The following is a 20,656-nucleotide window of genomic DNA, read 5'->3' as shown; positions in this document are numbered from 1 at the left end:
AGTGCTTCTGCTATACATTTAAAAATGTGAAAAAGAAATCTCTTAAATCCAGCTTTAGTGATTACTTCAATTGCCGGTAAATTTAAATACTACCCTCTGAACGAACAACTGGCACAAAGATACCCACTGAGGTAAATCAGATTTTTTCAAATATTTAAAATGGCAACTTTCTATTGATCAATAAAAATGATGAATGTGTATCACTTCTGTATATATTAATTTGGCATCATGGGCAAGTTGACAAACAATTTCTATAAGCAATCGGTGCAAACTAAATTCAAATAATATAAAGGAAACCAGGAAACATCCTTCCCAACTGAGTTTGCAAATTATGACAACATACATCTCATTTAAGGGTCATGAGAATACATTCATCCATATTGCATACAATGATATGGGAAGAATATTCAAATGTCAGTCCAGCTTCCTTAAATTATTTTTCTTCATCCCTTTTGGCCAGGCCAATAAGTGGAGAGTTAAAACCATGATAATAGTACCTTTTTAAAAAGGAAAATTCAAACTACCATCACTGTTCATTTCTTCCACAGATACACTATATGGTAGCTTGTTTATTAATAAACGATTGGTTTGTTGACACCACCCAATTCACCAGGTTTGTGTATCCCGATAAACCATATTTAGTAAACATGACCTAACTTGTCAATTTGCACGCATGATCACAAAATGATTAAAAGGGGTGGTTTTTTGTAGCGCTTTTGAAACGCAGTTTTCCAGAAAGCGAGTGCCGCTGATTTCGCCCTTCTTAGCGGGATCGCTTTCAATAGCATAGTTTCACACAAAGGATTGCCAAGCTTCAAACCCAGAAAACACCCTTACATTATCGACTGGAGGGGAGGGCTTGTGAAAGCCGAGTTACCCAGGTATCCTGTACTGCCTAGATTCGGTTTCCTATCTTCACAGAAGGTGCGCTAGTTGAAAAATATTTGCCACGTTACTCCACAAGGCTTAATTATTATTCACATAATTATATGTGACGAAGCAGGGACTGGTCCCTGGGGAGGGCCAGCATTAACTTCACGAAAGAAAATGGAACAGGACCTCGTTTGCCAGTTAATTAAAAACAGCAGCCAAACTGGCACTTTCCCGATGTTTTAGTTTAGACTATCAACTTCTTATAACTTGATCGTGGTTGGCTGAGGTTTTTGAAGGTCTGGTCGATTTTGCTCAAAATCAACCCAAACCGATTTGGGGCACGTTCACTCGTTAATTCCCACGCCGCCTTGCAGCGGGGCGAGGAAACGAACCGCGACATGGAGAAACCAGCAATTTTATCTGCAATCCTAAAACCCAGTTATCTGGGAGTCGGTCCTATTTAATTTAATTCATTTAATTCCTAAACAGACAAGTATCGGGTTCTATAATAGGACTGTATTTGCACTTTCTCACAGGGAGGGAGAAGCGCAACCAGGGCAACGCTTCCACTGAGACTTCTATTTTATTTCTCCCTTTCTTTAGCATCTCTCTAGGAAGCTACGTCGCCGCCTCTTTGGATTGCAAAAGATTAATCGCGCTCCTACGCAAATCACGCCTCTTTTCCGTCTTTGACTGACACTTCCGACTCCATAAGCCCGCCTCGGCAAATCTTATCATAGAGGTTGCCAAGGCTAGAACAACCTTCTCCCCTACCCCTTGGGCATTCGTAGGTAACGGCAACAAGCCGTTTCTACCGGAACTTCCGGCTGTGAATCGATAGAGTTTCCGAGTTTTGTGGCGATCGTGGGAAAATAGGAAGAGGAAGGTTGGAGTTCAGTTCGGTCCTGGTCCGTGCGAGTGACTTGGAACAAGCAGCTGGTGGGATTTGCGGTTAGAAGGTTTTTCTGAACATTTTTTTGGGGGTGGGTGGGGGTGGGTGGGAGAAATTCCACGGCATTTTGACCAGTCAAGAATCCCCCCCTTTTTCTTTCACCGTTTCTCATGCCAGACCCAGAAATCCCACATCACCTTGTCCTATATCTTCCCTTTGCTTTCCAGCCCTTGGATGTCTTTCTGTTATTAGGGGTGGTCTTCACGATTGCCATTGATGATCAGTGGTAGATCATCTGCTTTTACAGGCTTGATGCAGCGTCCATTAAAAGGATCATAAGGAGTAAGATGGGTTAGTTTCTGGAGAGCTGCTGCCTGTCAGAGAAGGCAGTAAATGTACAGCAGCTTCATGGATGTGTTTTGTCCCTCACAGGTTCCATCAGCCATCATGGCACAATACAAAGGAGCTGCCAGCGAGGCTGGCCGGGCCCTTCAGTTGATGAAGAAGAGAGAGAGGCAACGGGAGCATATGGAACAAATGAGGCAACGCATCGCTGAGGTGATGAGAAGTAGAAATCATCCAGAGATTGGTTTTTGAATACTTAAAAGGAGATCATGCTAAGGAACATGGGGTTGTTTCTTAGAAATAAGGGTTTGTTTGGAATCATTCTGGCAAAGGTGGAGGTTTTAAGAGAAGGAATGGGAGAGAATGTTCTTTTCCTTAGTCAAAAACAAGGGCAAGAGTTTCCACCGTTAATCATGAATATATTTCTAAAAAAGTGGGCATGTTTTTAAAAAGGAGACGCTTTTAGTATTTTTGCTTCGTTTTTCTATAATATGTGTAGGCTTCATGCAGAATTAAAAAAGCTAAAGAGAAGTGTTTTAAAAGCAAGTCGATACCCTACCAAATATTTGATGTCACATTCAAATAGTGAATGCAGGGAGTGCAGCTCATCACCAGGGTTTAAGTTGGTTGTTATGTTTCTGATTTGAGTACAATATTTCTTCTAGAACATATCTCCTTCTTCAGACGCTTAACCTTTCTTGACATTAGAGCTGGAATGGAAACTCTTCTATGTTATTTATTTTTCTGTGAAGCAATTATGATTGAATGTTTATTCTTAATGTCACTTTAAGAAATTTCTTGTCTTCCTAAACATCTTTTGTCACCTTTAAGAATATTTTATTCATAGTCCTCATAATATGAATATTGCTCTAATTTTCCTTTTTTATTTGAAAAATCATAAAAAAACATGATTTTTCAATCTGCCCAAGACATTTACCATTTTCAGATTTCTTTTCTCTAGCGGAACAAGCTTAAATTTTTCTGGTTATTGCACTGGTCATTTCATTGACTTTTTAAGAGAGAAAATTTGTCTCAAATGTACTCCTGAATAGACTACGCTTGCTCCATTTTCAGTAAAAATGAGAGATGTAAGACATTTCTTTAAAAACCCTGCAATGGATCCTTATTATTACCTTGCACATAAACTTACTATTTTGTGACTTGTGTCTTAAACATAAGTCTCCTAAGGCAGCAGAAGAATGTTTTTCAGGGTTTTGGGGAAAGAAATGACAAACTGAGGATCGCTTTGCTAAAAACAGAGCCAACGAACAGGGCAGATTGAAGAGCAGTGGGTAGACCTGCTCTTCATAATTCCTCTCTGGTAAGGGGAGGAATTGAGATTGCCCACAAGTGCCCCAGACAGTTGATCTTCATGAAAAACAACAACCTCAGGACAGTCTTCAGTGGGTTTAGAGCTTTGGGAGACAAGAGAATAGCCATCTTTTTGCTTAAACCATAGTGTGCCCACTGGGTTTGCATACTTTATTTTCTAACCATTTTTGAAAATGTGTCCTTAGTTGCATTTTAGCTATTAGGAATCCTTGGATTAACAAATTTTACAGCAGTGGATTGGTTTCCTTCAGCAAAACAAGTTTTAAACACAAGTTTTTAAGAACAAGTACTTAGAACTTTGATTTTGGAAAGTTACAATGGATCCAGATGGATTTGAAATAAGATCTTGGAATTAATTATAAAATTCCTTCCTGTGGGAAAAAGCTTTTGTTTTGAATTATCTTTAAAAAGTAGGATACAACTTTGAAGGTGGGACTCTAGAGAAGAAAATATAACTTTCAAACAGTGAGGATATTTGTGAACAAGGAATTCAGAAGTTATTTTTAAAAGTATCTGCCTCTATAGATAGACTGTATTTAGAAAATGTTATGAAAGAGGAACAAGTTTTACTGGAAAAACAGACTGATCTGAAAGTAGAGTTAAAAATGACAGGCTACAAGAATGATATGGAAAAAGATGCTACACTGGACATAAAAATGAAATTGACTGGTGTCTTAATAATAAAAAATGAATATACACATAACAAACCAAAAAAAGTATCCTGGATAACTTTCCTATATTGTATTTACAAAAGATACCTATTAAAACCTTGAAAACAAAAAGTTGTAGACCATAATTTGATGGGACTAAAGATCAAGATTATTAAACGAAAAAGGAAGGAACATAAAGTTGGTTTATCTGATCAAAATTAAAATAGAATTGTTATTTCTGGTAACCATTAAATGACTTGCTGATCAGGATTAAAAATGAAGCTTTAAGGATTGCTTTTTAGATAAGAGATGGAATACTGGAACAAGATATCATTTGTTGTATTTTAAGAAAAAGTGATAAGTTATTAAAATTGTTTATACTTGTGATGAATGGGGAAGCAATTTTTATATATGTATTTTGTTTTTGTTTATTATATTCATATTTTTTTCTTTTCTATTTTTCTATTTTTTCTTTTTTGCATATTCTGTTTTTTCTTTTGATTTTATTTTTTAGTTTGTATTAGCTTTTATTTTTTTAATTGTAATTTTTAATAAAATTAGTATAAAAATATTTTTTACTTATGCCTGTGCTGACACCTGTCTTACTGTGTTCTGTTGCTGTTTCATGCAGAATTGTAAGTGGGCCTCATCCTTAGGATTAAGTAACATGTTTTCCTCTTTTGCATGATGGGATTTAAAGTTATAAATCTGGTATGGAGGTTTATATTTTAAGCACTTTATTCTGAGTGACTAATCAAAAAAGAATGTTCATTATAAACAGGCTAAAATTCTGCAGCCCTTTTGAGAGCAAACTATAGTAATTCAGAACATCTCACCCATTTCTTTTGATGGATTTGCCGGACTATATTTATACTGGCTATTCATAGATTTGACATTCTCTTACGTCAGGACCTAAGTTGACTGTTTATTTGATAATGATTGATAACTCTGCTTCTTCTGTCAGCATTGAGTTGAGCTTGCTCCCTTGTGTTCACTGTGTAATTGCTACATAAGTGCTTTCCCAATGCTTTGTCTTGAGGTGTACTCGGCCAGACATATGTTTCTTGTAAATGCAATAACAAATCCCCTATTTGACACTAACATCTGTTGTTCATATAATATTTCTTATCCTGATTGCCCAGGTAATTCTTGAAAATTCCCCAGTTATCATAAGCACCACCTCATCTTTGTTGGTGGTCTTTTTATCACGCAATCTAATATAACATGCAACCATATGTTCTGCTTGAGAGTTTGCTCATCCCCACATGAACACTTACCCTTGATGAGAAGAAACATGTTTCTTTATCTTTCCTGGCTAATTGAAATTCATAGAAAAATTATGTAATCTATACTGACTTCTGTGGTTAGGTTAGGTTGCAATCCTCTAAATTTGCCTAAATACAGTAAATGGATCAAAATCCCTGACTTTACTACCTAAGATACTTGCTGTTTTTTACTGGGTTGAGTCCAAATATGGGAATATAGTACTTCTGAATGATCTGTTCTTTGCCCATGGCAGGAGAACATCATGAAGTCAAACATCGATAAGAAATTCTCTGCCCATTATGATGCAGTGGAAGCCGAGTTGAAATCTAGCACCGTTGGTGAGTCTGGATGTAGTTAAAGAGTGACCTATGTTTTAGAAAGAGGCCCCAAGCCCTGGCCTCCATTCCTTAGCTTGCGTGAATTACCTTCTCTCCTGTATAGTGTTTGGGCCTATTTCCAGCACAGCTTCTTCCAATAGGTTTGGTGACCCTCAATGACATGAAGGCCAAGCAAGAGGCCCTTGTAAAGGAACGGGAGAAGCAACTAGCCAAAAAGGAACAGTCCAAAGAATTACAACTGTAAGTTTGTGAAAGTGTGCATGGGCAGGATAACTTGGGTCTTGGAGAATATCTTCCATTACTTGGGAATGGGCAACCTTGTATCTTTCAGCTCTTTTGACCCATAGTTTACATAATCCCTTGATATTGGATGTGCTTGTTTGGAGTAATTGGAGCACAAAACATCTGGGGAAAACCAGTTTACCTATTTGATAACACTGTTTTTTTTGGGGGGAGATGTGAGTCCCTTAAGAAGAATGATAGGCAGTAGGTTTAGGACATGTAAAAAAATTACCATTTCCATGCCTCCAAATTTATGGAATTTACTATCTAGTGAATTAAACGATCCTAGAATGAATTTTTAAGGGGTTTAACTAAGTAATAGAACAATCAAGGAAACTCCAGAGATAAACTAACAAAGGTTTTGTATTTGTCTTCATGCTTTTCCTGTCAACATCCCAGGGATATCTGACAAGAGTTCAAAATGAAGATGTTGAAATAGGCAGATCTTTTTTTTTTTAATCTAACATGATAGTCTTACACCAGCTACAAAGTCTCCAGGCCACAGATTATTCTTCACTAACTTTAGAACAGAGACATTTCATGACAGGACACAAGGGTTCATCTTTTTTTAAATTATAAGAATAATTTTGAACTCTTATCAATCCTTTGTGCACAGTTTCCCTTCATTTGTAATTTGGTTTATTAAAGTGTTATTTTAAGAACTGAATTAATATCACTAATAGAATAAGAAAATGTTTCATCAAACAGTAATTAAATGTCAGCAGTTTGAGAATGACAAATCGGAATATAACAATTGTATGATTTGTCCAAATAGTGACAGTTTGAATACTATTATAGTGATAAGTCACCATTGGCCTTGAAAGTCATTTTATTCTCAATGACAGTGTAACCTGATACTTTGGCTTTGGATAGCGTAACAGTTCTTTTAAAAAGCTCCTTTCCTGCTCCTTCTAAGAAATGAGGTTGAATCAGTTGTGTTTTCGATTTTTTGTTCCTTCAGTGGTCCTAATGTTTTTTCAACACTACCTTTCTCAGAAATCTTGTAAGAGCTCCCTCGAGTGTGCATTTCATGCCTTACTAATTTTTTTATACCCTTCTCATAGAAAACTGGAACGGATGCGGGAGCGGGAACGCAAGCAGGAACAAAAACGTAAGATCTCAAGCTTGTCCTTCACTCTGGATGAAGAGGAGGAAGATGATGCTGAGGAAGAAGATGAGGAAGCAGAATTGGAACGAGAAGGTGAGGAATAGTAGGCTGGATGCATTGCAGAAAGTGAAGCCGAAGTAGGCCTGGTGTGACGATAGCAATAGCAGTGGAGGGAAGTGTAGGACAGTGACTGTGGAATTCAGGCAACAAAATGTTAAAGGTAGCTCCTCATTCATACACGGTTCTCCTGCTTTTCTTAGAGTTGCCTCCCAAAAAGAAGAAACTTGGGAAGAATCCAGATGTGGACACTAGCTTCCTCCCTGATCGTGACCGGGAGGTATGAATTACTTGTCCTGTAAGTGATGCTGATTAGCTCCCATAAACTACAGCAGTCAAGAGTAATGGATGCTGAGAGTTATACTTCACCAAAATAGGGAGGGCCCCAGATTGCTTCATCCTTTTCTCTTCCACATCCTGGATTTCAGGAAGAAGAAAACCGCCTGCGTGAAGAGCTTCGCCAAGAGTGGGAGGCCAAACAAGAAAAAATCAAGAGTGAGTGATGGAAAGAGAAGCTGCTCTGGCATGCCTTCCAAGTGGAGGGGTGACCGTTATAATTGTGTTATAATTGTGTCTCCCATCCTTTTTCACTATTTTATTTCTTTGTGTTTGGCCAGGTGAAGAAATTGAGATCACATTCAGTTACTGGGATGGCTCTGGGCACCGCCGAACAGTGAAGGTGAGCTTTACTCCCAACCTGCTTGGATTTTGTTCTCAGCTTTGGAAAACCAATGGGTGGTTTAATGCTTGGGTCTAGAATACAAGGACTCAGGTTGTCGACTTCTTCCATACAGTACCCTGCTTTTAATTGTGTGTCAATGTATTCTGTGTCCTGGACCAGCTTCTTAAAATGTCTGAGGTAAAATACTACTCCATGGCTGTTTAGCATTCCATCAAGTGTTCAGCTTTGTTCATTCTTAGTTCAGGAGAAGAAACATATTTGTTTGTTTGTTTGCTTGTTTATGTCCTGCCTTTATTATTTTATGAATTACTCAAGGCGGTGAACATATTTAATGTTTCCCCCCCAATAGCATTCCTGTGAGGTGGGTTGGGCTGAGAGAGAGTGACTGGCCCAAAGTCACCCAGCAACTTTCCTGCCCAAGGTGGGATTAGAACTCACAGTCTCCTGATTTCTAACCAGGAGCCTCAGTCATTAGATCAAACTGGCTCTCAGGGGTGCATTGCATCATAGCTATTTTTTTTAATACCATTGTACTAAAATGTGGCTCCCAGTTGTCTGTTATCATAAGAGTGGTCAGGCCCACAGTTGTTTTCACCCAGCAATGCTATAACCTCAGATATTCACAGGCCAGGAAAACAACATTTCTTTTGTCATTTTTGTTCCACACCAAACCTTTTTTAAAAATCCTCCATATAAACAATTGTCCCCTTTAACCTATAACCTCTCTAAAGAAAAAATCACCCTCACAAAATCTGGTAAAGATTTTACTGACAAATCTTTCAGTTAAAGGCCAGGCTTCTAAATCTTTTATATAAATAAACATGTGGGAGTGGGGGAGATAGAAATTACTCACACATTGGCTGAGTGTTTAGAGTGTCAGACAAGTTCTGGAATGTTCCAAATTCCACTTTCCACCTAGGCATGAAAATGGCAGCATAGAGGAGTCACCATTCTTAGACTAGCCACGGTTATATGATCAAATATTTATTGAGATGAAGATGAAAAATGGATTCCAGGAGTTTCTTGGATGAAATAAAGTAAACTAAGAGAGATGACTCCGCAGAGAACGGTGCGAGCTTTTAGTTGTGGGGGTTGTCTGAGAGAAATCCATTCCCAACTGACTTTTCTTTTCCCTCAGTGTAGATGAAAAAGGGCAACACCATTCAGCAGTTCCTGCAAAAGGCCCTGGAGATCTTGCGCAAGGACTTCAGTGAGCTTCGGTAAAGGACTTTGTGGAGTTTTATTTTCCATGTAGCTGGCTGAGGAGAATTCATTTCAATTTGCATTCATTTGTGAGTGCAAGTTGTTACCATCTGGTGAATATTACAGTTAGCCCTGGTAGATAGATCCTGGCCTTGTGCCAGCTGATGATATCAGCCTCATTGACCCAATTACAATGGGGAAAAATGTTTTTTTACCTCAGAAATCACTACAGGTGGTCCTTCACTTACAACAGTTCATTTTGTGACCATTCGAAGTTACAACAGCACTGAAAAAAGGGACATGACCATTTTTCACACTTATATTCCTACGGTCACATGAACAAAATTCAGACGCTTGGCTGAACTGGTTCATATTTATGATGATTGCAGGGTCCTGGGGTCCTGTCATCCCCTTTGCAACCTTCTGACAAGCAAAGTCAATGGGGAAACCAGATTCCCTTAACAATCCTGTGACTAACTTAACTGAAGTGATTCACTTAACAGCTCTGGCAAGAAAGGTCGTAAAATGGGTCAAAACTCACTTACCAATGTCTCACTTAGCAACAGACACTTTAGGCTCAGTTGTGATCGTAAGCCGAGGACTACCTGTATATGAAGCATGAATTATAAAGGCCAATATCTAATGTAGATGGTAAGTGAGATTCGGCAGCACTGCCCTGTAACACAACTGGCCATTTTGCATTGGAAAAGTTAGCAAACTTCAAAAGGAACATATGCTTAGCCATCTTCTTTTTTTTTTTTAAACAAATTTTATTGATTTTCAAAGGCAATACACAAACAAGCAAAACATAAAAGCATAAAACATCTTTTCTGAAAGCTGCTTGATCCCGGGTTACATCTCTTCGTACAGACACAAATTCAAATTCATGTTCATTTTATATACCATTCCATATCTTATTACCATTTTCCATTTTCTATATAGCTTCTCACCTCTTTTAACTCTTAGTTTTATTTTATTTATCTCATCTCAGTTCAGATCATAATATTTATTATTTTTGTCTGTTCTGTTTCCAGCTATCTATTTCTCTTTTCTCTTTAAACAAAACTTCTCCTGTACACTGATTGGAGTGTGACGCCTTTGACTCTTTCCCCTAAATTTATAGTACTTAATATAATACATGACTTCCATTGGGATTCTGTTTAGTACATTCTAAAATTACACATCATATTTTATAAAAAGAAAAAAAGTATGAGTATATAATATAATTAAAACTATCAATGCCAATACAAATCTAATCATTAATATTAATATTCATTTATATCTTAAACATTTTACACATCACTTTTCAATTTATCAATTGAATATCATACTTTTATGGGAACACTTATGCCGCCTTCCATAGATGAGGGCGGATCGAAGCCATCCCAGCATCCAGGGATATACCGTATAAGCGACCACTTAGGCATTTTCTTTAAACCATTGTATTTAAGTCATTGTATCATTAAAATGTTCCCATTTCCTCCTACTTCAATTCTCTCATTTATTTCATTGCCTTCTTTTCTTCACAAAAATTTCACTAAGTTACACTAAACATTTAATCCCATTTTTGGTCACATGTTATTTCCAATTTTCTAACAATATTTCTAAGTACCAATATAAGAATAAAATCTTGTGTACCTTTGCAGAATCCCTTTTTCAATTAAATTTTCCCATTATCTCTAAATGAATCTTGTTTCTTTACATCTTGCTCCCCACCATTAAGGCGTCTCATCCCTTCCTTCCTCCCTTGCTTGTTCTTCTCCCTGCCCTTTTTACCCCTTGTCTCTCCACCTCCCTTTTCTTCTTCTGCTTTCCCCCTTTCTGTTGTTTTCCAACATTGTATCCACTTTTCACCTTATTTTTCTCCTTTTTGGTTGTTTTTCAAGTAAAGTCCCCTTTTTCTTTTCCTCTTTCTCCTTTTCTTCCCCAAATAAAGTTACTTGTTCATCAAAGATGGCTTCTTCTTTGTCCCAATCATCTTGTTGCGCAGTCAGTTTCTCATAGGTGCAAATCGCCATTTCTAAAAATGGAAAAAGAGTGCCAAGAGAGTCTTTCCCTTCTTGTTCTTCTTCTTTGTATTTTTTGTATTCAATTTTCAATTCATCCACAAGTGATGCCATTGTAGAAAGAATTTTTTTTTCCAAAACAACCACCCAAGTGTTCTTAGTCAAAAATAATTCCCAAAAGTCCCAAAGTCACCAAACAATCCAGATAAGCTGTTTCTTTTAGCACTTTCTTCTTTCTTCACTTTCTCTTTCTGGGGTTACTGTTTAGTTACAAAGTTCCAGTTAAAATGTATCTTTTAGAAATCTTGTTAGTATTTAATAGTTCTTTGAGGTTCTAGGCAATCTCCTCCTTACTTCCAATTCCTGCTCCAATTCTTTTCCTCTCCCTTCCCACTTACAGCAAAAAAGATTTTTTTAAAATATTCAGAAATCCTTATCCCTTTAGCATTTAATTACCTATCAGTGCCAATGCGGGTTTTTCCGATTTCTCTTGCACTTCCATTCTCTGTCAAGTTAGGAAGGAGAGTGAAAAAAAGAAAAACTTTCCCTTTTAACTTCCATTCGCGCTTGCAAATCTCTGGAAACGATGTATCTTTCGCAAATTTTAAGTTCCAGGGTACTTTCGTTGTTGCTTTGTCCCGGTAAGCAAAAAAACTTTCACTTCTTCTTGACTCCTCCTGCACTTTCTTTTTCCGGCTGAGCGCTTCTATGTGGCGGCCATTTCTGACCTGCTGCTCAGCTGCCTTCGGAAAAGGGGTTTAGCTGGCTAGGGAAGAGAGGTGCAATATCTCTCGACCCTGCCAGATCCCCCTATCTTCGCCACCTTCTACGGAGGTGGCTAGCCCTGAAGCCAGGTGGCTCAGGGCACTCCGGCAGCGCAGCGCAGGCAGAAACCGTGCACAGTCACGGATTCCTGCCTGCCCGAAGCACTGCAGACCGGAATATCAGCCATCTTCTTTTCTAAAGAAGGAGACTTAGGTGTGCACAAGTCTGATAATGTGTCTTGTTTCATTAATGGATCAAACCACTTGTAACTTGGAAGTTTAGCCAGACCGGGTGTCTTCCGGGTTGGCTGAGTTGAAATCCAAAAGATGTTATTGTCCAGATTTTTGTCCAAAAAAATCCCAGAGTTTTTAATGGATGAATAGGGCAAGGTTAATGGGCCTTGCCTCTCTCCCCTCCTCTTTTGCTGGCCTTGTCTGTTCTCCTTAATGACAGCTCACTAAGCCAGGGGTCTCCAACCTTGGCAACTTTAAGACTTGTGGACTTCAAAGCTGGCAGGGGAATTCTGTGAGTTGAAGTCCACAAGTCTTAAAGTTGCCAAGGTTGGAGACCCCTGCACTAAGCAGTGCTTACCTGACTGATCCTTACACTGGTCTTCCTGACCTTCCCCATGCCTTCCTTTCTCAAAACTGTCCACTGATTGGGTTGCCCACCAACCCACCTTATCCTCCTTCCTGACCAGCCCATTCAGCTTCTCCCTCACTCACATATTTCTAGCCTTCATTTTTTCCTTGCCATTGCTTCCCTTGAAAATGAACCACACTCCCAACAGCCTGCACGCAGCCTGCACTTTTCCTAACTCTTACTTTTGCTTAACTGCTGCTACCAATGAATACACCCACCTCCAATGGCTTTGTATTTTCCCCACTATCACCCACCTGGGAACACATCTGCCTACAGGCCTGTCAAACTGGCAGCCTGCTGGCCAGATACAGCGTGCGAAGGCCACGCCCACCCCTGCTCTGCAAAAGCAAAAAAACATTGCGATATGTCACGATCCGGCCCACGACGCGATCGAGTTTGACCTCCCCCCCCGGCTTAGTACATACTCTGCTCTGCAGATGCAGTCCCTCTGGGCCCAAAACACCTGATGCATCTCAGGGAAGACTTGAGAAGCTAAATGCACATCTTTCCCTGCAGGTCAGCTGGTGTGGAGCAGCTTATGTACATCAAGGAAGATCTCATCATTCCACATGTAAGTAGAGGACTCTGTCCCACTGGGCCATTTACATTCCCTGCAGTGTTCCCCTACTTTACTCCGTTATGCCAATGTCACACTGGTCTAGAAGTTCTGGATCCGTAGATCTAATCGCCTGGCTGCAAGAGGAGGGGATGGAAACCTTCCTCTAGTACACATTTGGTCTCAAGCAGGGGATAAGTGCAGAAGGGAGAGTTCCGTTTAAGGCAGCCCACGGTCAGTGTTTGCTTTTTTTTCCATTTAATAAAAGCCCATTGGTGAACTTGGAACACTTCCACGACATCTCAGAGAAAACCAAACTCTGCCCCCGCCACCCAATCTAGATATTTTGCCACCGCTAGATTTTTATAGTTGTGCTAGCTCCAATCCCCGTTGCCTTTGAGACCAGCTGGGAGTTCTCCAAGCACCAGTGCTCCTGATTCCAAATAGGAAAGCTCCATGCCCACTTTAGGAACAATGGACTTGGAGGGAGGGAGAGACCTCCCAAACAGGTATCCAAAATGAAATGGGCTAAGGTCAGTGCTTAGCTGGAAAAAAGCAAGACACTTCAAGTTTTGCTTGGGAAGGAAGAAAAAAGAAGAATGGTGTCCCGCCACTCTGCTTAGGGCAAGGGTCCCCAAACTTGTCCACTTGAAGACTTGTGGACTTCAACTCCCAGAATTCTCCAGCCAGCTCTGCTGCCTGGAGAATTCTGGGAGTTGAAGTTCACAAGTCTTAAAATTGCCAAGTTTGGAGACCTCTGGGTTAAGCCTTTGCAACTAAAGGAAATTGCAATGGGGAACCAGGGTCAGGGGGAAGCCTGTTAGAATTGACCTCTGCAGCTCTGCTGGCTGGAGAATTCTGGGAGTTGAAGTCCACAAGTCTTAAAGTGGCCAAGTTTGGAGATCTCTGGCTTAGGGTATCAGGTTAGACACGTTTGGTACAATTCCTTTTGTTGACCGTTGTCCCTCTTTCACTGCTTGTTGGAGCAGCTGCCCTTAAATGTAGCAACTCCAGGTGGCTTGCTCAGGTTTGGTTGGGGGGATCTTTTTATGATGTGACTTCCTGAACCCTTTTCTTCTGCCCACCCAGCATCACAGCTTCTACGATTTCATTGTCACCAAGGCTCGGGGGAAAAGCGGTAAGTGTCTTCTGTTGTCCCTCCTCCTTACTTTTCGGCTTTTGTCTTCCTCCTATCAAAGCCCTCTGGGAGGTTGGGGTAGGGGAATGCTAAGGTGGCTGCTATTAGGGTAGGCAACTGGGCTGAACTTTTATCCTGCCTGGAGCGAAAGGGAAAATCCAGGCCTTAAAATAGGAGCCCAGTTGTTGTGTAAGTCTCTCCTCCCTCATACCTACTCTCCCTAATTCAGGCCCGCTCTTCAATTTTGACGTCCACGATGATGTCCGACTTTTGAGTGATGCAACAGTGGAAAAAGATGAGGTGAGGAGAAGTTGGTTCTAAAAGCCCATTTGCTAAGAGGACCGCCCATTGCAAAAAAAAAAAAAAAAAAGAAAGAAATACAGATGGCCTTGACATCCAGTTGCTACTTTTTGCTTTTATCCAGAACACATACTGAACCTTGCAAATACGCTTTAAAAAATAAATAAATCCTTACCTCTTAAAAAAACACAAGCTGCCTTCCCCAATCTGGTGCTGTCTTGAATTATCCAGAACCCTCCAGCCAACTGTGAAAGGTATGGTTTATACCCTAATTCAGGGGTCCCCAACCACCGGTCCGCGGACCGGTACCGGTCTGCGGAACAAGTCCTACCGGGCCGCTGGTTGCTGGGTGCCGCCATCTTTTTTTGATGAAAAAGTGCTTCCAGTGAGCTTTTCCGGGTAGAAAGCTCACCGGAAGCACTTTTTCATCAAAAAAAGATGGCGGCGCCCAGCTGATGCCGGTACCGGACCGCGGCATAAAAAAGGTTGGGGATCACTGCCCTAATTGATCCAGCAGCTAAGAGGCAAGCTAACAGAAAGAATTTGTTCCCATGACCTGCACTGGACAAATTCTTCCCTTTCTCTGTTTTGAGTGTTCTGTTTCATCTTTCGTTGGTTCTTTGGGAACACTTTCCTCTTCCCATCTGAACTGATTGGGAAGATTATTTGGAAGTGATTTCATTAAGTGCTTTGACTTCTACTGATTCCTCTCTTGTCCCCCTTCAGTCCCACGCTGGTAAAGTTGTACTTCGCAGCTGGTATGAGAAAAACAAACATATTTTCCCCGCAAGCCGATGGGAGCCTTATGATCCAGAGAAGAAGTGGGACAAGTATACGGTAAGGGAGAGAAGGGAAGAGGACTCTCTTTGGTTGTGGGATGGTGTCCGAAGAGGATAGGATCATTCGGGAGAAGGTCGCGTGAGCGTAAACGGCTGTCCTTTTATTCTCAGGCTGTGAGCTGAAATATTAAGACACCTATTTTTTTAAAAAAAAACAACCCATATTTTTGGTGAATATCCAAAATGCTTGCAGACATTTCATGCATTACACTGCAGATACATAGATTTCACGTGTAATGTGTCTGAAAGACAAGTCATTGCTTTTCTGCTTGTGCTATATATCAGAAGGGGGCCAATACTGAGTAAAAAAGAGTGACAATCAAGTTCATTTGCACACTTCCCAACCAATCACCTTTTCCTTTAATGTCCATCCAACTCAACCAATTATTCTTCACAATCTCTCAGTCTCTAAAGCTTGACCTACTTCTACAGAAATCATACTGATGTATTCTTTTGCCTATTATTTAATCATACAAATTGCGTTGTTTCTCAGTTGTGAGAAAGATCCAGGTTAAACTCTTCTGCCTGCACAGCACTGAAAAATGTAGAAACAACTTGAGATGGGAGCATTAATGAGGCATGTAAAAGAACATTTCTTAGGGCAAAAGATGATGGAATCTAATTGCAGTCAGACGCATCCAGCATTGCCTTGGGTCGGGATGGTGCGTGTAATAGTTTAGCAATATTGGGAGATGACAAATTGCCTTCCTTATCCCAGCAACAGGACAGGGCCAATCTCAGGTAGGGTGCCCAGTTCTGATAGTGCTGTTCAAATTCTTGAAAGGATGTGACACAGAAGGTCAAGACCTGCTCCATTTCTGAGTGCAGGACACTGAATAATGGGGTTGAAGTTACAGGAAGGCAAATGCTGAGTGAATGTTATTTTTTTTTTTTTAAAAAAAAAACCCTTTCTGACAGTAAGAGCAGTTCAATAGTGGAAATGTTTCTCAGAAAGGAGGTGGGTCCCCTTAACTGAATACATTCAAGCAAAGGCTAGAGATCCATCTATCTGGGACATTTCCAGTTGGATTCCTGCCTTGACCAGCAGGTTAGACTTAATGGTCCAAATGAGAGCTTCCAATTTGAGGATTCTGCGATCCTAGTGGATTATGTCCCTTCTAAACCCTGTAGTAATACTAATAATACACCAAGATCTAAGTGGGCAGCGTATTTCTGGCAGAAAGCTTCATTTCTTATTGATTTAAAAATTAGGCCTAATTTATGCCGCAGCTGCTTGCATAATAATTGGATTGCTGCCATTTGCTTTTCTAGGTCAAAGAAAGGAGGCCTCTTCCTAGCTCTTAAATGTGGGCTAACAGCACCTGTCTAGCCCTTAAATGAAATGGTGCTGTATTCAAAATACTGTGCGATGTTTTCCACGTTCGCTCCGTATCTGGCAGAATTTTTGCCTCCCGATTCCTGCCTAAAAAGTGCTTTCCCTTGCCTGGGTAAAGAAGAAAGGAGACCCCCTTCTGAAGGGCAGATTCATTTCATTTCATCATTTCATGAAGTGATTTTTTTTCCCTCTTCAAAAAATGAGGAGCTTACAAGAATCTTTGACCGTTATAAAAATAGAAGGAACTACAAACCTTACACTTCGTATGAGTCAGAGATTTCTGCAACCAAATCGTATATCCTTTGTCTGTCGTGGAGTCACTTCTGTGGAGCCGATTCTGGTCTGCACACATTAAACCAAGAAAAGAGAGTCCAGCCCAGGGACCTTTCTCTGGCTGCTGGGTTTTCCTAGCAGCATGATTTGTCTCTCTCTGTGTGTGTGTGTGTTTATGTTTATATGTATGTATGTATTTGCTTGTGCCATACATTCTGATATGTTTCATAGGGATTCTAAAGTGAAGGAAATTTCATGGCACTCTAACAAGTGTTGGAGACAAACAGCATAATCTTAGGCCTTGCATTTCAATTTCCAGAAGCTATTTGAAATGGATTGAGGGCTTAAATAATGCTGGGAATCCTCTGAAACAAATGATTGTGCCCTCTCCCTTCCAGTATTAAACAATATTGTATTATTATTTTGGAAGCAAATAAGATGCAAAGAATTTAAGGGCCAAGTTACATATATAGCCTTGCGTACAATTGAGGAAGTCAGATATTGAGTATCTGCTGCAATTAAAATAGACACACAATTTCATCTATAAAAATAATCCAAATAAAGCCGTCAATTGACCCCTTTAAAAAATATATATACGTGCACATAACCCTCCAAGGAACTATTTGAGGGTCTGAGCTTCAGTAGAGGAGTGATTTTATTCATTTGTTTGTTTTATTTATGTTTTTTATGTACGGTACTACTCCATTCCATTCAACTTCACGCAGTTCAGAATACAGTATGTGATTAAAATAACTACAACATCAAAATTAGGTGTAAAACCAATTAAAGCCATAATAACAATACCCAATCCAATATTGGTCAATGGTATCCAACTCAACCAAGCAATCTGTCCAGCATCAGGCACTGAAAGTGTCATAGAACACCTCTGCTTTTAGCTTCTCAACAGACAGTGGGGTAGGTGACCTTTGGACTGCGGGAAGTTACCCTAGAAGAGGGAGTTCTACCAATTTTTGCCTCCTCCCTTCATCCTGACCCCATCCACCTTTCCGAAGAAAAAGTATCCATAGGATCCAAAATGAACAGAGCAGGCAGGTTCAACTTGGACACTGGACTAAAACTATTTGAAAACCAAGCCACACAGGTTAAGCCCAGCGTTTGAACTGCACCCAGAAACATGGTAGCCAAGGTAGCATCCACAGAGTCAGTGTCATGTGGTTGTGGCAACTATCATCCTCCAGTAGGTGGGTTTCTGCCATTTGCACCAGTTGTAGCTTATGAATCATTCTCAAAAGGCAGCTTCGTGTTAAAAGTCTCTTACAGGTAGTCCTCGACTTATGGCCATTTATTTAATGACAGTTCAAAATTATGATGGCCCCGCAACAAATGACATCCATTTTACCATCCCCGTAGTCATGTGATCACAATTTGGGCATAGGCAACTGGCTCACATTGACAACAGTCGCAGCATCTTACAGTCCAATGATCGTGATTTTCAGTCTTCCCAGCTGGCTTTCAACAAACAGAGTCAAATTGGGAAAGCTGGATTCACTTAACCATGCGGTTCACTTAACGACGTCAGTAAAAATAGTCATAAATGTGATCTGGTTACTCAATGACTGCCTCACTTAGCAACCAAAATTCCAGTCCCAACTGTGGTCATAAGTTGAGGACATCCGGTACAGTAATCCAGAGCTGATAAAGGCACGAGTTATCGCTGCCACTCCAGAGAGAGCTGCTACTGATGCAGCCAAAGCTCCTCTCATAATTGTGTTCCATTGATGGCTTGTGACTGTACGTAGGTTTGGTTTCTTGCTATTTTACTTCCCCAGTTGTCAGCAATAATGATGATTTTTTTAACCCGCAAGCCCACGGCCTTGTCCTTTGGCATAATTTCTTCTCTCATGTTTATTGCTGTGGTCTATGAGGTCATTCCACATTCTCTATTACTAATTTTGTTGTTCTATAATCATCTTAAGCCACTATATTAAACTAAGCAAGGAGAGCACTTAAAGGCAGGGAGCATCTACTCTGGTTGTCCAGGGACCAGAGGTAGCAAATTGCTGATGAAATGAGACTAGTCTGGGGCAGGAATAACACTGTTTCTCTACCCTTCCCCCACAGATCCGCTGAGCCACCACTGTTGGAGATCCTGATCCTCTCGGTGTATATGTGAATATGTGTCGAATCTGGCTCTTTCCGCCCAGATCTCCTGCAGTATTTCTAGACCTTCCATCTCTTCAGCTAAGCCTTGTCCATATTTGTACCACCCTTCAGTGAAATAAACTTTGCTTTTCCCAACCCTGAAGTGACTTTTGGTCCTAGGATTATTCATAGCTTGTAAGATCTGATGATCCAGCTCTAAAGCCACCAAGTTAAAACTCGGTTTGAGAACTAAGTTGATACTGGAAAATGCTTTCAGCAACTAGGCTTGGAATCTAAGGTGTAGGGTAGTATTTTCAAAATCTAGGCAGTCGATTTACAGGTAAAGCACATTTCAGAACCAGTCACTATATTTTGATATTGCTTGATTCTAGATGTTTTTTTTAAAAACCCACATAACAGTTTAATCCAGAAGGTTAAAAAATGGGTTATGGAACTCTTAATTGGTGGAAATCTGCAATTGTTTAGTTCTTTGGGCAACCTCCTTCAATGAGTTTCCTCAGGTGAAATGTGATACTGACATTTTCATCCTGTCCTCTTGGTCATCAAGAAAGCTCAATCTCAGAAAAGAAAAAAGATACATTGGCAGTTGATTGGAAGCTATAGAACCGTTAGATTCAAAGCCCAATTTATGCTCACTCTGGAGCTGATATTGTTTCATTTCCCCCCATTAATCTCAGTGTGAAACACAGGGAATAAAAGCCTGGCCTGATCTAGCTCTCTGTTGACTTTGATAGAGATCAGCCAATCACCGCTTAAGGGGATTTACATCATCATCATGGTCTTTTTTTAAAAAAAAACAAAAAACTTTTAGATATTTTCTGATTTGTTGGAACCAAACAGCAGTTGGGGAAATGAGGCACATGAATTATTTACTTTCATCAATCTAATGATAAAAAGGTAAGCAAAAGAAAAAAAATTGGGAGAGGTTTTTTTAATTAAAAAAAAATGCGGGATTGTTAGCAATATGGAATTAAAGTGATTTCCCAATCGCCTGCTCTAATGTCACAACTGTATGATACAATAATGGGATTACACGGCATTTTGTTCAAAAGTGTTGCCCTGCATTCAAATCTGAGCCCAAGCAAATAACGCCATTGGGAAAAACTATGTTGTTTAATATGGGCATCATATTGCTTCCTAATGCAGGTAAAAAAAAAAAGTTATATTTTCTCCTTTATCTAAAATTATCTTCTCTGCACGGGGAAAATTGCAAGGTTCTATCGTTCTAACTTTCCTAAGATTTGCCTTCTCCATGCTTCACCCAATTTGATTCATGGATCAGTCAAGGAGGGCTGTACCACTTAAATCTTGATGAACTCATTCCTTGGCTCATAATCACAATCTTACAACATAAATGCTGGAATTGGAAACAGCTGCAGAGTCATCACCACGAAAGGCAGAACCAAGTATCCAGGCAAAATAATAGGAAAAGGGGTGGGATGATTGAACTGTGCCCCCTCCCCCAAATATCTCAAATTAGCTGATCTTCAGCTTCCAGGATCCCTGAGCAACATACAGTAGCTGTAACAGGTGCTATCGCACTGCTACGTTTCAGTGCTGGGAAGAAACAAGGAAACCTGGTGGGACAAGTTAAGAAAGAGTGCAAGAGTCCTTTGTATTGTACAGAAGCTGCAGCACTGAGGAGTCAT

The 20,656-nt window shown here is 40.1% G+C and overlaps 1 protein-coding gene across 3 annotated transcripts; it reads left to right on the top strand.

Moving 5' to 3' along the window:
• The first annotated feature begins 1,476 nt into the window (after positions 1–1,476).
• Positions 1,477–19,149, top strand: FAM50A (family with sequence similarity 50 member A). 3 transcript variants are annotated; one of them, XM_026676235.2, is made up of 14 exons: positions 1,477–1,824; positions 2,198–2,323; positions 5,612–5,696; positions 5,837–5,936; positions 7,043–7,179; positions 7,347–7,423; positions 7,572–7,638; positions 7,761–7,822; positions 8,969–9,045; positions 12,958–13,012; positions 14,087–14,135; positions 14,365–14,435; positions 15,162–15,272; positions 18,966–19,149. In XM_026676235.2, exons 2-14 carry the CDS (start codon positions 2,213–2,215, stop codon positions 18,972–18,974), a joined length of 1,011 nt encoding a protein of 336 aa, XP_026532020.2. In that variant the 5' UTR covers positions 1,477–1,824; positions 2,198–2,212; the 3' UTR covers positions 18,975–19,149. The 3 variants fall into 3 exon arrangements, with proteins under 3 accessions (XP_026532020.2, XP_087812948.1, XP_026532021.2); XM_087956822.1 differs by having other exon boundaries at positions 1,592–1,812; XM_026676236.2 differs by having other exon boundaries at positions 1,647–1,832.
• The last annotated feature ends 1,507 nt before the right edge of the window (positions 19,150–20,656 follow it).

The sequence above is a fragment of the Notechis scutatus genome, chromosome 2 (assembly GCF_049901735.1).
Source record: "Notechis scutatus isolate UNSWTSFEM ecotype Mainland chromosome 2, rNotScu1.2, whole genome shotgun sequence".
Classification (NCBI taxonomy): Eukaryota; Metazoa; Chordata; class Lepidosauria; order Squamata; family Elapidae; genus Notechis; species Notechis scutatus.
Note: the sequence above shows the minus strand (reverse complement) of the source record. Positions and strands in the feature narration are given on the sequence as shown.

Excerpts from the sequence above, each read along its gene's own strand:
- FAM50A (XM_026676235.2), top strand. The coding sequence starts at position 2,213 with ATGGCACAATACAAAGGAGCTGCCAGCGAGGCTGGCCGGGCCCTTCAG. Across the intron at positions 7,639-7,760 it reads CAAACAAGAAAAAATCAAGA|GTGAAGAAATTGAGATCACA; the intron begins GTGAGTGATGGA and ends GTGTTTGGCCAG. Across the intron at positions 14,436-15,161 it reads CAACAGTGGAAAAAGATGAG|TCCCACGCTGGTAAAGTTGT; the intron begins GTGAGGAGAAGT and ends GTCCCCCTTCAG.